Source organism: Oncorhynchus tshawytscha, unplaced genomic scaffold, assembly GCF_018296145.1.
Source record: "Oncorhynchus tshawytscha isolate Ot180627B unplaced genomic scaffold, Otsh_v2.0 Un_contig_5015_pilon_pilon, whole genome shotgun sequence".
Taxonomy (NCBI): Eukaryota; Metazoa; Chordata; class Actinopteri; order Salmoniformes; family Salmonidae; genus Oncorhynchus; species Oncorhynchus tshawytscha.
In genome coordinates, this window is record NW_024609820.1 from 615,154 (window position 1) to 631,381 (window position 16,228).

The 16,228-nt window shown below is 39.4% G+C and overlaps 1 protein-coding gene across 3 annotated transcripts in view; it reads left to right on the top strand.

Moving 5' to 3' along the window:
• The window catches only part of scml2 (Scm polycomb group protein like 2), a 52,214-nt gene that overhangs the window by 7,656 nt on the left and 28,330 nt on the right, over nucleotides 1–16,228 (top strand). For all 3 annotated transcript variants that reach the window (XM_042318995.1, XM_042318996.1, XM_042318994.1), the window contains 7 exons: nucleotides 2,691–2,793; nucleotides 2,891–2,974; nucleotides 3,071–3,141; nucleotides 4,799–5,033; nucleotides 12,032–12,120; nucleotides 12,889–12,997; nucleotides 13,184–13,318. In XM_042318995.1, coding sequence (XP_042174929.1) covers nucleotides 2,772–2,793; nucleotides 2,891–2,974; nucleotides 3,071–3,141; nucleotides 4,799–5,033; nucleotides 12,032–12,120; nucleotides 12,889–12,997; nucleotides 13,184–13,318 — 745 coding nt within the window. In that variant the 5' untranslated portion in view covers nucleotides 2,691–2,771. The remainder of the gene's footprint in view (nucleotides 1–2,690; nucleotides 2,794–2,890; nucleotides 2,975–3,070; nucleotides 3,142–4,798; nucleotides 5,034–12,031; nucleotides 12,121–12,888; nucleotides 12,998–13,183; nucleotides 13,319–16,228) is intronic.

Genomic DNA, 16,228 nt, shown 5'->3' on the forward strand with positions numbered 1-16,228 from the left:
TCCTTCCTCTGGCATACTGTTGTTAAACTCATTACTCTCTTCTGCCATCTGGTGGTCAAAGCAAGACAGTGAAGACCAAGATAACATTTCTCTCTCTCTCTCTCCAGTTAATTCCATCTCTCCTTACTGATACCTACCTACTAGGGCTGGGAATTGCCAGGGACCTTACCAAAATTCTGTTAACAGATGTAAATCCACTTCACCTACTGTAGTTCAACAACCAACCAACTTTTAAAAACATTTTTTTACTCAAGTTGTGATGTCATAGGCATAGCTGACACCTCATTCTTTCTGCAGACATCTTTGAATATTAATTCGGAACAGATATTTAAGAGTTTTGGAAAACATGGTCGCATAAAAAACTGAGGGAGATTTTACCATAAGTCTGTTTCATTTTAAAGTGAAAAGTTGGAGTCAAAGCGTAATTCCGTTATTGTGGAATTGCCCTCCTCTAGTAATAAGGAACCAGACCTAACTAAAACACTAGCACTTCCTCTCCTGTTGTAAAGTGGGGACATCTCCACTCCTTTCTGTCCTGGGGGCGTGGCCCTCCTGAATGGAACGCGGCCTCGACCAGTGAGCAGACACACATCGTCTGTCTGTTAATGAGAGGTTCTGGAATCCTTTTCATGTTAGAGTTCTTGACTCCCCCAGACAGACTCCCCCAGATGTACATGGCTTAATGGCCTTTTACAGAGGCTAGGAATCTTTATGGCTGGTGCAAGCTCAATGAGATCCACATCTAAGAAGGGGAGGGAGGAAGGGAGCGAGAGAGAGAGAGAGGGGGGCTGGGAAGAGAGGGGCTGGGGAGAGGGACAGAGAGCTGTTACACTGCAAAACCTAAACCTGACATTTTTGTTGGCTCAGGAGAGATGTTGATAGAGAGAGAATTTCTTCATCTTTTTCCATCACATGGATTTCATTGGGACTTCACTGGTTAGATGGATGTTTTCTCACCTTGAGCGTCCTCTTTGGTGATTGGTTTCATCTTGACAATGTAAGATATCCGTAGAACCAGAGTGGTCTAGGCTCCATTGCTCATTGTTACCTACCTAAAAACAGTCTTATCCAGTTGGCTCTGTGGGCACATTTCCTTTCCTGCCTATGTGTTATTGTTACCTTGCACTGGGAGAATGATTTGATTGGATGTGCATGTGCACTACATTTGAACAGGTTCTTATTTTTAGACATCAGTTATTATTCTGTCTGTCTGTCTCTGTCTGTCTGTCTGTCTGTACTGTCTGGAGGCTTCAGTCTTCAGCCGGGGTCATGTTATTATTCTGTCTGTCTGGAGGCTTCAGTCTTCAGCCTGGGTCATGTTGTTATTCTGTCTGTCTGGGTCATGTTATTATTCTGTCTGTCTGGAGGCTTCAGTCTTCAGCCTGGGTCATGTTGTTATTCTGTCTGTCTGGGTCATGTTATTATTCTATTTGTCTGGATGCTTCAGTCTTCAGCCTGGGTCATGTTATTATTCTGTCTGTCTGGAGGCTTCAGTCTTCAGCCTGGGTCATGTTATTATTCTGTCTGGGGGCTTCAGTCTTCAGCCTGGGTCATGTTATTATTCTGTCTGTCTGGAGGCTTCAGTCTTCAGCCTGGGTCATGTTATTATTCTGTCTGGAGGCTTCAGTCTTCAGCCTGGGTCATGTTATTATTCTGTCTGTCTGGAGGCTTCAGTCTTCAGCCTGGGTCATGTTATTATTCTGTCTGGAGGCTTCAGTCTTCAGCCTGGGTCATGTTATTATTCTGTCTGGGGGCTTCAGTCTTCAGCCTGGGTCATGTTATTATTCTGTCTGGGGCTTCAGTCTTCAGCCTGGGTCATGTTATTATTCTGTCTGGGGGCTTCAGTCTTCAGCCTGGGTCATGTTATTATTCTGTCTGGGGGCTTCAGTCTTCAGCCTGGGTCATGTTATTATTCTGTCTGGGGGCTTCAGTCTTCAGCCTGGGTCATGTTATTTGTAAAAAGGTTCTGTCTGTTTTTTTCTGTACATTGACTGGATCTTCCTTTTGTCTGCCTCCTTTTCACTACTTTGGATGTGAGTAAAAGCTGCACCTTTCATGTGGGTAGAAGTTGTTCAAGGCGTCCTAACTCATCTGTATGGGCCGGTACAAGAGCGTGGACTCCAGTCTTACTGTACTTTGGATAAAAGTGTCTGCTCCTTGGCATGTATTACTGTACCGTCTACAGCTATGACAGCTGTGACCTCATCACTTCTCCAAATACTCTTTGATCTTCAGAAGCCTGCGTGTTCCGGAGGCCCAGTCAATTATTACACTGTCTGTCAGTGATGAAATCCACTTATGGTTTTCATTCCCTCAGAATCCGTTCGTGGTGATTAACGCTGATCCATTTCCTTCTGTGTCCTGTTCCCAGCTTCTGCTGCTTTAGTTGCTGTGACAATGAAGATGATCAAAATTCCCTCCATTTCAGTCATTGCTGTTAGATATTTCTCCAATAGATGTTTCTTTGTGTGTACTCTTGCTGAAACAAGCTGTGGATATAGATTTTTGCCTGCTGTACCAACCTAGAACGAGGGGCCCCGCCTAACTCTACTTGTCTTCCTTGTTTAAAAAGGTATCTTGACCTCAATGGAACTTCCTGGTTAAATAAAGGTTAAGAAAAACATGCATTGGGATTTCCTGGTTAAATACAGGTTAACAAATAAATGTCTCTCTCTGTGTATCTGCTCTAGGAGCTCAGCACCGCGTCGGTAGTGGCACATTGACCAGTCTGTGGTCTCCTCACCTGGCACCTGGTGGTACCATCGGTCAAAATGGGCCGAACACCTCAGAAAGGTCAGCACTTTTTTTTATGCTTTGTGTGGATTGGTTCTATTATTTTCTATTCTACTCTAAAGTGTATTCATAAGAGTTTGAATTGTCTCCTTTTCAGAGCCAAAAGAAGAGAGGAGGGAGAAACCTGAGAGAAGTAACCCCTCTCCGGGAACCGGTCCCCCCTCTCTGGATAAATCTAATGGTATTAAACACGTTTCCTGCAATGTTCCTCTCTGTCACAATGTAGCGTAACCTACGACTGTCAGATATTATGAACTATGCCCTTTTGTTTCGCCAGAACCCTTCAGTTGGGAGGAGTACCTTAAGGAAACGTCTTCCACAGCCGCTTCTCCCAGCTGTTTCAGACAGGTAGATATGACCTAGTAACTACAACACTAAGGGCTACTTTAGGAAGTGCTTTTTGACTTGTTTTCAGTCCCAGATCAACCCCCTCCCCCCCACCAATCCATTCCTAGATCTGAGAGTATTAGAAAAAGTTTCAAAAATTTGGTAACATTAGCATAACATTAGGTTTAGATAAAACTCTGTCTAACATAACATTAGGTTTAGATAGGGAAAGGGGGATACCTAGTCAGTTGTACAACTGAATGCATTCAACTGAAACGTGTCTTCCACATTTAACCCAACCCCTCTGAATCAGAGAGGAGCGGAGGGCCGACCTTAATCCACATCCACGTCTTTGGCGGCCGGGGAACAGTGGGTTAACTTCCTTGTTCAGGGGCAGAATGACAGATCTGTTTTATCTTCCAGTTACTGGCCCAACGCTCTTAACCACTAGGCTACCTACTGCCCCTACACTCTTAACCCCTAGGCTACCTACTGCCCCTACACTCTTAACCACTAGGCTACCTACTGCCCCTACACTCTTAACCCCTAGGCTACCTACCGCCCCTACACTCTTAACCACTAGGCTACCTACTGCCCCTACCACCCCTACACTCTTAACCACTAGGCTACCTACTGCCCCTACACTCTTAACCACTAGGCTACCTAACCCTAGGCCCCTACACTCTTAACCACCTACCTAGGCTACACTCTTAACCACTAGGCTACCTACCCCTACACTCTTAACCACTAGGCTACCTACCACCCCTACACTCTTAACCACTAGGCTACGCCCCTACACTCTTAACCACTAGGCTACCTACTGCCCCTACACTCTTAACCACTAGGCTACCTACCGCCCCTACACTCTTAACCACTACACTCTTAACCACTAGGCTACCTACCGCCCCTACACTCTTAACCCTAGGCTACCACCCCCTACACTCTTAACCACTAGGCTACCTACCGCCCCTACCCTAACCACTAGGCTACCTACCACCCCTACACTCTTAACCACCTACACTCTTAACCACACTTAACCACTAGGCTACCTTAACCACTAGGCTTAACCACTACTGCCCCTACACCCCTACACTCTTAACCACTAGGCTACCTACCGCCCCTACACTCCCCTACCCCACTCTTAACCACCCTACACTCTTAACCACTAGGCTACCTAGGCCCTACACTCTTAACCACTAGGCTACCTACCGCCCCTACCACCCCTACACTCTAACCACTAGGCTACCCCCCTACACTCTTAACCACTAGGCTACCTACCGCCCCTACACTCTTAACCACTAGGCTAACCACTAGGCCTACACTCTTAACCACTAGGCCCTACCACCCCTACACTCTTAACCACTAGGCTACCTACTGCCCCCCCTACCGCCCCCTACACTCTTAACCACTAGGCTACCTACTGCCCTACACTCTTAACCACTACCTACCCCTACACTCTTAACCACTAGGCTACCTACTGCCCCTACCACCCCTACACTCTTAACCACTAGGCTACCTACTGCCCCTACACTCCTACCGCCCCATATAAGCAGATCATTCCATTATTGACTGATCCATTGCCCTCCTGTCTCCCCCAGTCCATTGTTGACTGATCCATTGCCCTCCTGTCTCCCCCAGTCCATTATTGACTGATCCATTGCCCTCCTGTCTCCCCCAGTCCCGTTTCCCTCCCAGTAATGACTTCAAGGCTGGTATGAAGCTGGAAGCCCACGACCCTCGGAACAACACGTCCATCTGCATCGCCACGGTGATGGGTATGATGGGTACACGTCTGCGTCTCCGTCTGGACGGGAGTGACAACACCAACGATTTCTGGAGACTGGTGGACTCCTCAGACATCCAGCCTATAGGGACCTGTGAGAGGAGAGGAGACATGCTACAGCCACCTCTGGGTAAGGCTACATAGAGAGATATGACAATTTATTATACATCCAGCCTTTATTGAGGAGAGGGACATACATCCAGCCTAGGCTATAGGGACCTGTCCAGAGAGGAGAGGAGAGGAGACATACAGCCACCTCTGGGTAAGGCTACATAGAGAGATATGACAATTTATTATACATCCAGCCTATAGGAACCTGTGAGAGGAGAGGAGACATGTTACAGCCACCTCTGGGTAAGGCTATATAGAGAGATATGACAATTTATTATACATCCAGCCTGTGAGAGGAGAGGAGACATGTTACAGCCACCTCTGGGTAAGGCTACATAGAGAGATATGACAATTTATTATACATCCAGCCTGTGAGAGGAGAGGAGACATGTTACAGCCACCTCTGGGTAAGGCTATATAGAGAGATATGACATGTTACAGCCACCTCTGGGTAAGGCTACATACAGAGATATGACATGTTACAGCCACCTCAGGCCACATGTTACAGCCACCTCTGGGTAAGGCTATATAGAGAGATATGACATGCTACAGCCACCTCTGGGTAAGGCTACATACAGAGATATGACATGCTACAGCCACCTCTGGGTAAGGCTATATAGAGAGATATGACATGCTACAGCCACCTCTGGGTAAGGCTACATACAGAGATATGACATGCTACAGCCACCTCTGGGTAAGGCTACATACAGAGATATGACATGTTACAGCCACCTCTGGGTAAGGCTATATAGAGAGATATGACATGCTACAGCCACCTCTGGGTAAGGCTATATAGAGAGATATGACATGCTACAGCCACCTCTGGGTAAGGCTATATAGAGAGATATGACAGTTTATTATACATCCAGCCTGTGAGAGGAGAGGAGACATGTTACAGCCACCTCTGGGGAAGGCTATATAGAGAGATATGACAGTTTATTATACATCCAGCCTATAGGGACCTGCTGGGTAAAGGCTGCACTATATCCTGAAATGTGCCACATAGAAATAACATATAATGTTATAACATATTATCACTTTTAACACATTATAACATATTATATTATAACATAACATATTATAACATATTATAACATAGTATAACCTATTATAACATAACATATTATAACATAACATATTATAACATATTATAACATAGTATAACCTATTATAACATAACATATTATAACATAACATATTATAACATATGACATATTATAACACATTATAACACATTATAACACATTATAGCATAACACATTATAACATATTATATTATAACATAACATATTATAACATATTTTAACATATTATAACATATATTATAACATAACATATTTTAACATATTATAACATAACATATTATAAAATGACATATAGCATATTATAACAACATATTATAACATATTATAACATCTCATATAGCATTTTATAACATAGCATATTATAACATCTCATATAGCATATTATAACATATTATAACATATTATAACATATCATATAGCATATTATAACATATATAACATTTTATAACATATTATAACATATTATAACAACATATTATAACATAACATATTATAACATAACATATTGTAACATAACATATTATAACATAACATATTATAACATAACATATAACATAACATATTATAACATATCATATTATAACATATCATATAGCATATTATAACATATTATAACATATCATATAACATTTTATAACATATTATAACATCTCATATAGCATATTATAACAACATATTATAACATCTCATATAACATATTATAACAACATATTATAACATCTCATATTATAGCTTATTATAACAACATATTATAACATCTCATATAGCTTATTATAACATATTATAACATCTCATATAACATATTATAACATATTATAACATCTCATATAGCATATTATAACATATTATAACATCTCATATAGCATATTACAACATATTATGACAACATATTATAACATAACATATAATAACATAACATATATCATATTATAACATATTATAACATGACATATTATAACATATTATAACATGACATATTATATCATATTATAACATGACATATTATAACATGTCATATTATAACATATTATAACATTACATATTATAACATATTATAACATGTCATATAGCATATTATAATATAACATAAAAACAAAGAGTCGCACACTCTATATGTATAATCTCCCAGTAATTTATTGGGTAAAAAATGAATTACTGTGAGGTTATACATACAGTTGAAGTCGGAAATTTACATACACCTTAGCCAAATACATTTAAACATTTTCACAATTCCTGACATTTAATCCTAGTAAAACTTCCCTGTCTTGAAATGTCAGAATAATAGTAGAGAGAATGATTTATTCCAGCTTTTATTTCTTTCATCGCATTTCCAGTGGGTGAGAAGTTTACAAACACTCAATTAGTATTTGATAGCATTGCCTTTAAATTGTTTAACTTGGGTCAAATGTTTCGGGTAACCTTCCATGAGCTTCCCACAATAAGTTGGGTGAATTTTGGCCCATTCCTCCTGACAGAGCTGGTGTAACGGAGTCAGGTTTGTAGGCCTCCTTGCTCGCATACGCTTTTTCAGTTCTGCCCACAAATGTTCTATAGGATTGAGGTCAGGGCTTTGTGATGGCCACTCCAATACCTTGACTTTGTTGTCCTTAAGCCATTTTGCCACAACTTTGAAGTATGCTTGGGGTCATTGTCCATTTGGAAGACCCATTTGCGACCAAGTTTTAACTTCCTGACTGATGTCTTGATATCCACATAATTTTCCGCCCTCATGATGCCATCTATTTTGTGAAGTGCACCAGTCCCTCCTGCAGCAAAGCACCTCCACAACATGATGCTGCCACGGTTGGGATGGTGTTCTTCGGCTTGCAAGCCTCCCCCTTTTTCCTCCAAACATAACAATGGTCATCATGGCCCAAAATTATATTTTAGTTTCTTCAGACCAAAGAGGACAATTCTCCAAAAAGTACAATCTTTGTCCCCATGTGCAGTTGCAAACCGTAGTCTGGCTTTTTTATGGTGGTTTTGGAGCAGTGGCTTCTTCCTTGCTGAGCGGCCTTTCAGGTTATGTCGATACAGGACTCGTTTTACTGTGGATATAGATACTTTTTTACCTGTTTCCTCCAGCATCTTCACAAGGTCCTTTGCTGTTGTTCTGGGATTGATTTGCATGTGGAGGTCTACAATTGTTTTTCTGAGATCTTGGCTGATTTCTTTTGATTTTCCAATGATGTCAAGCAAAGAGGTACTGATTTTGAATGTAGGCCTGTTAATACATCCACAGGTACACCTCCATTGACTCAAATGATGTCAATTAGCCTATCAGAAGCTTCTAAAGCCATGACATCATTTTGTGTAATTTTCTAAGCTGTTTAAAGGCACAGTCAACTTAGTGTATATAAACTTCTGAACCACTGGAATTGTTATACAGTGAATTATAAGTGAAATAATGTGTCTGTAAACAATTGTTGGAAAAATTACTTGTGTAATGCACTAAGTAGCTAACCGACTTGCCAAAGCTATAGTTTGTTAACACGAAATTTGTGGAGTGGTTGAAAAACGAGTTTTAATGACTCCAACCTAAGTGTATGTAAACTTCTGACTTCAGCTGTACATGGATGGTGTGACTCTCTTTGTTTCTATAGCTTCCAGTTTATTCACCGTTAGTCAGCACCTCTACACTAAATTATTTCCTCTGGGTGTGCTTTTTATATAACCTATTATAGCATAACATATTGTAACACATTATAACACATTATAGCATAACACATTGTAACACATTATAACACATTATGACACATTATAGCATAACATATTGTAACACATTATAACATATTATAACACATTATAGCATATTATAACACATTATAGCATATTATAACACATTATAGCATATTATAACACATTATCGCATATTATAACCTATTATAGCATATTATAACACATTATAGCATATTATAACACATTATAGCATATTATAACATATTATAGCATATTATAACATATTATAACACATGATAGCATATTATAACATATAACACATTATAACATATTATAACACATTATAGCATATTATAACATATAACACATTATAACATATTATAACACATTATAGCATATTATAACATATTATAACATATTATAACACATTATAGCATATCATAACATATTATAACACATTATAGCATATTATAACATATTATAACACATTATAACATATTATAACATAATATAACATGTTATAGCATATTATAACATATTATAACATATTATAGCATATTATAGCGTAACACATTATAGCATATTATAACATAACACATTATAACATATTATAACATAGCACATTATAACATATTATAACATAACACATTATAACATATTATAACGTAACACATTATAACATATTATAACATATTATAGCATAACACATTATAACATATTATAGAGTAACACATTATAACACATTATAACACATTATAGCACATTATAGCATAACACATTATAACACATTATAACATATTATAGCGTAACACATTATAACACATTATAACATATTATAGCGTAACACATTATAACACATTATAACATATTATAGAGTAACACATTATAACATATTATAACATAACACATTATAACATATTATAACATATTATAACACATTATAACACATTATAACACATTATAACATATTATAGTGTAACACATTATAACACATTATAACATATTATAACATATTATAACATATTATAGCGTAACACATTATAACACATTATAACATATTATAGTGTAACACATTATAACACATTATAACATATTATAACATAACACATTATAACATATTATAGTGTAACACATTATAACACATTATAACATATTATAGCGTAACACATTATAGCATATTATAACATAGCACATTATAACATATTATAACATATTATAGAGTAACACATTATAACATATTATAGCATAACACATTATAACATATTATAACATAGCACATTATAACATATTATAACATATTATAGAGTAACACATTATAACACATTATAACATATTATAACATAACACATTATAACATATTATATAACACATTATAACATATTATAACATAACACATTATTAACACATTATAACATATTATAACATAACACATTATAACATATTATAGAGTAACACATTATAACACATTATAAACATTATAGCGTAACACATTATAACATATTATAGCATAACATATTATAACACATTATAGTGTAACACATTATAACACATTATAGTGTAACACATTATAACATATTATAGCATAACATTTTTCATAGCATATTATAGCACATTATAACATATTATAACACATTATAGCGTAACATATTATAACACATTATAGTGTAACACATTATAGCGTAACCTATTATAACACATTATAATGTAACACATTATAACACATTATAACACATTATAGTGTAACACATTGTAGCATAACATAAACTCAGCAGAAAAGAAACGTCCTCTCTCTGTCAACTGCGTTTATTTTCAGCAAATATATATTTACATTTTCAGCAAATGTAAATATTTGTATGAACATAACAAGATTCAACAACTGAGACATAAACTGAACAAGTTCCACAGACATGTGACTAACAGAAATGGAATAATGTGCCCCTGAACAAAGGGGAGGTCAAAATCAAAAGTAACAGTCACTATCTGGGGTGGCCACCAGATGCATTAAGTACTGCAGTGCATCTCCTCCTCATGGACTGCACCAGATTTGCCCATTCTTGCTGTGAGATGTTACCCCACTCTTCCACCAAGACACCTGCAATTTCCCGGACATTTCTGGGGGGAATGGCCCTAGCCCTCACCCTCCGATCCAACAGGTCCCAGACGTGCTCAATGGGATTAAGATCCAGGCTCTTCGCTGACCATGGCAGAACACTGACATTCTTGTCTTGCAGGAAATCACGCACAGAACGAGCAGAGTACGGGCCTCGGTGTAACGGGCCTCGGTCATTCCTTCGACGATAAACGTGAATCCGACCGTCACCCCTGGTGAGACAAAACCGTGACTCATCAGTGAAGAGCACTTTTTGCCAGTCCTGTCTGGTTCAGCGACAGTGGGTTTGTGCCCACAGTGGGTTTGTTCCCACAGGCGACTTTGTTGCCGGTGATGTCTGGTGAGGACCTGCCTTACAACAGGCCTCAGTCCAGCCTCTCTCAGCCTATTGAGGACTGTCTGAGCACTGATGGAGGGATTGTGCGTTCCTGGTGTAACTCGGGCAGTTGTTGTTGCCATCCTGTACCTGTCCCGCAGGTGTGATGTTCAGATGTACTGATCCTGTGCAGGTGATGTTACACATGGTCTGCCACTGCGAGGACAATCAGCTGTCCGTCCTGTCTCCCTGTAGCGCTGTCTTAGGTGTCTCACAGTACGGACATTGCAATTTATTGCCCTGGCCGCATCTGCAGTCCTCATGCCTCCTTGCAGCATGCATAATGCACGTTCACGCAGATGAGCAGGGACCCTGGGCATCTTTCTTTTGGTGTTTTTCAGAGTCAGTAGAATGTGTCCTAAGTTAGTGTGTCCTAAGTGTGTCCAGTAGAATGTCTCCTAAGTCTTTAGTGTCCTAAGTTTTCATAACTGTGACCTTAATTGCCTGCCGTCTGTAAGCTGTTAGTGTCTTAACGACCGTTCCACAGGTGCATGTTCATTAATTGTTTATGGTTCATTGAACAAGCATGGGGAAACCTTGTTTAAACCCTTTACAATGAAGATCTGTGAAGTTATTTGTATTTTTACAAATGATCTTTGTTTCTTTTTTTGTTTATTATAACGTAACATATTATAGCGTAAAATATTATAACACATTATAACATATCATATGTTAATAAGACATTATAAAGTGTTGCACTTGCTTATATCAGCAATAAAGCAGCAATATATTCTAAATCTTGAACTTTTTCTTTGAGTTGTCTTTAGGCTTCAGAATGAATGCCTCCTCGTGGCCTATGTTCCTCCTGAGAACCCTGACTGGAGCAGAGATGGCACCAGCCACAGCTTTTAAAAAGGTCAAGGAAGAAAAATGGAACATTTCACATTGGACCTTAAAGCTGTACTGTATTGTATTGATTTACTGATCAATGATTGTAGTGTATCAATGATTTACGTGTGTGTATATAAACATATCTGTCTGTTCTGGACTAACAGATCTGTCTGGTCTGGACTAACAGATCTGTCTGGTCTGGACTAACAGATCTGTCTGGTCTGGACTAACAGAGTTCTCTGTGTGTGTATATAAACAGATCTGTCTGTTCTGGACTAACAGATCTGTCTGGTCTGGACTAACAGATCTGTCTGGTCTGGACTAACAGAGAGTTCTCTGTGTGTGTATATAAATAGATCTGTCTGGTCTGGACTAACAGATCTGTCTGGTCTGTATTAACAGATCTGTCTGGTCTGGACTAACAGATCTGTCTGGTCTGTACTAACAGATCTGTCTGGTCTGGACTAACAGAGAGTTCTCTGTGTGTGTTTATAAACAGATCTGTCTGGTCTGGACTAACAGAGTTCTGTGTGTGTGTGTATATAAACAGATCTGTCTGGTCTGGACTAACAGAGTTCTCTGTGTGTGTGTATATAAACAGATCTGTCTGGTCTGGACTAACAGAGTTATCTGTGTGTGTGTATATAAACAGATCTGTCTGGTCTGGACTAACAGAGTTCTCTGTGTGTGTGTATATAAACAGATCTGTCTGGTCTGGACTAACAGAGTTCTCTGTGTGTGTGTATATAAACAGATCTGTCTGGTCTGGACTAACAGAGTTATCTGTGTGTAGGAACCCTCCAAACCCTCCCAGAACCTCTTTAAACCTGGGATGAAGCTAGAAGCAGTGGACAAGAAGAACCCCTACCTGATCTGCCCGGCAACCATCGGAGAGGTCAAAGGTAACAAGATCTTTTTTTAATTTAACCCACCTTTACCCTATCTCTTTGGAGGACAACTTTATAACTGTAACGCTATAATGTGTTTTATTTACTACAACACTATTGTTCCTTTGTCCCCTATTTGTCGTCTGGTTGATGTATCTCCTGCTACGTCTTACTGTTTGTTATTGTAATCTTTATTTTTAGGTGATGAGATCTTTGTGATGTTTGACGGCTGGAGAGGGGCCTTCGACTACTGGTGCCAGTTTGACTCCAGAGACATATTCCCTGTAGGATGGTGTTCTCTGACCAGGCACAGCATCCAGCCTCCTGGCAACTTCTGTAAGTACCTCAACCTCACCACTAGAGGACAGCAGAGCCCTGCTTTCTGATGCTTTTGGCCTGTTCGTCTGTCACCACTGGGTGCTGCTGGCCCAGGGTTTCTCTCTGAAGCTGCCTGAATGAGCAGAGCTGGATGAGAAAAACAAACTGTTTCTTTCTGCGAGAATTTCACTGGCTGTTTTGCCATATTTCCTGTGTTATTTCCTGTATATTTGGCTAAAATACTACAATGTTTACTACAATTAGTACCTTTCCACTGGAAATAATATTCCTTAATGTGTTCTGGTGTACAGTTCAAGCAGGATTGTCCTTCCACACATTGCATTTGGGTCTAGTTTGCTTGTAAAAAGCCAAGATATATATATATATATATATATATATATATATCATTATTTTGTATTACATTTTTTTGTATTACTTTTTTTTTTGACAGGTTAAGATCATTTTCTGATTCAAGTAAATCATTGAAAATATGTGATTGTGAGATTCATAATATCTTCCTTAATGTGTTATCTGTTTAACACTCTACTGCACACACCCTTTTTACCCCCATACACATGACAATATGAGATGACATGTGTGTAAACAAGCCAATGAGGTGCAGAAGTTGGTATGACGTATGAATTGGGGGCGGGACCTTCTTTCAGGAAGCAGAGCGACCTGAGGGCATGGTGTGAGTGAAGGGTACAATGCATTTCATTAGTTTACATGTTTAAATAGAGACAATAAAAACATGTACTTGTGTAGGAACCTCTAAAGGAGAATATTTGACAGGTTTCAAACACTTAGTTTTTATATTTATTTAAAAAATGAAATGTTCTTTTCTTTTTGCCTCACGGCAACAACATTGTGCAGTCGGGCTACTTTTCTTTTTGCCTCAGGGGAATATCATGCCCAATGAAAGACATGTAAAATGGCCTTGGACAATGTTTTGGCCAACAGATCCACTGACATTCACCGGCAGTGGACACAGAGACGCTCCATTCTAGCCTAATCTGATAGAGAGGGCCGTGAACTTTAGGACAATGACAGTTAGCTTTTCATTTTTCGAATGAAAAGAGTCCTTCTTTGTACTACGTTCCCCTTAATCTGTTGTTGGTCTTAAACATTAGTTTCAAGTTCTATTCTGTCTTTTTTATTTTTCAATTATTAATACATTATCAAAAAGCATAAAACTTCCCCCCAAAAATAGTTTGAAATATTTGTAGTAATGAACAACCAGATGGTGCAGGGTTAATCCTCCATCAAGTCCTACAGCTGGCAGTACAGGGTTAATCCTTCATCAAGTCCTACAGCTGGCAGTACAGGGTTAATCCTCATCAAGTCCTACAGCTGGCAGTACAGGGTTAATCCTTCATCAAGTTACAGCTCACAGGGTTAATCCTTCATCAAGTCTTACAGCTGGCAGTACAGGGCAGTCTTACAGTTAATCCTTCATCAAGTCTTACAGCTGGCAGTACAGGGTTAATCCTTCATCAAGTCTTACAGCTGGCAGTACAGGGTTAATCCTTCATCAAGTCTTACAGCTGGCAGTACAGGGTTAATCCTTCATCAAGTCTTACAGCTGGCAGTACAGGGTTAATCCTTCATCAAGTCTTACAGCTGGCAGTACAGGGTTAATCCTTCATCAAGTCCTACAGCTGGCAGTACAGGGTTAATCCTTCATCAAGTCCTACAGCTGGCAGTACAGGGTTAATCCTTCATCAAGTCTTACAGCTGGCAGTACAGGGTTAATCCTTCATCAAGTCTTACAGCTGGCAGTACAGGGCTACAGCTGGCAGTACAGGGTTAATCCTTCATCAAGTCTTACAGCTGGCAGTTAATCCTTACAGCTGGCAGTTAATCCTTCATCAAGTCTTACAGCTGGCAGCAGGGTTAATCCTTCATCAAGTACAGCTGGCAGTACAGGGTTAATCCTTCATCAAGTCTTACAGCTGGCAGTACAGGGTTAATCCTTCATCAAGTCTTACAGCTGGCAGTACAGGGTTAATCCTTCATCAAGTCTTACAGCTGGCAGTACAGGGTACAGCTGGTTAATCCTTCATCAAGTCTTACAGCTGGCAGTACAGGGTTAATCCTTCATCAAGTCTTACAGCTGGCAGTACAGGGTTAATCCTTCATCAAGTCCTACAGCTGGCAGTACAGGGTTAATCCTTCATCAAGTCTTACAGCTGGCAGTACAGGGTTAATCCTTCATCAAGTCTTACAGCTGGCAGTACAGGGTTAATCCTTCATCAAGTCCTACAGCTGGCAGTACAGGGTTAATCCTTCATCAAGTCTTACAGCTGGCAGTACAGGGTTAATCCTTCATCAAGTCTTACAGCTGGCAGTACAGGGTTAATCCTCCATCAAGTCTTACAGCTGGCAGTACAGGGTTAATCCTTCATCAAGGGTTAATCCTTCATCAAGTCTTACAGCTGGCAGTACAGGGTTAATCCTTCACAGTTAATCCTTCTTACAGCTGGCAGTACAGGGTTAATCCTTCATCAAGTCTTACAGCTGGCAGTACAGGGTTAATCCTTCATCAAGTCTTACAGCTGGCAGTACAGGGTTAATCCTTCATCAAGTCTTACAGCTGGCAGTACAGGGTTAATCCTCCATCAAGTCTTACAGCTGGCAGTACAGGGTTAATCCTTCATCAAGTCTTACAGCTGGCAGTACAGGGTTAATCCTTCATCAAGTCTTACAGCTGGCAGTACAGGGTTAATCCTTCATCAAGTCTTACAGCTGGCAGTACAGGGTTAATCCTTCATCAAGTCTTACAGCTGGCAGTACAGGGTTAATCCTTCATCAAGTCTTACAGCTGGCAGTACAGGGCTAATCCTTCATCAAGTCCTACAGCTGGCAGTACAGGGTTAATCCTTCATCAAGTCTTACAGCTGGTAGTACAGGGTTAATCCTTCATCAAGT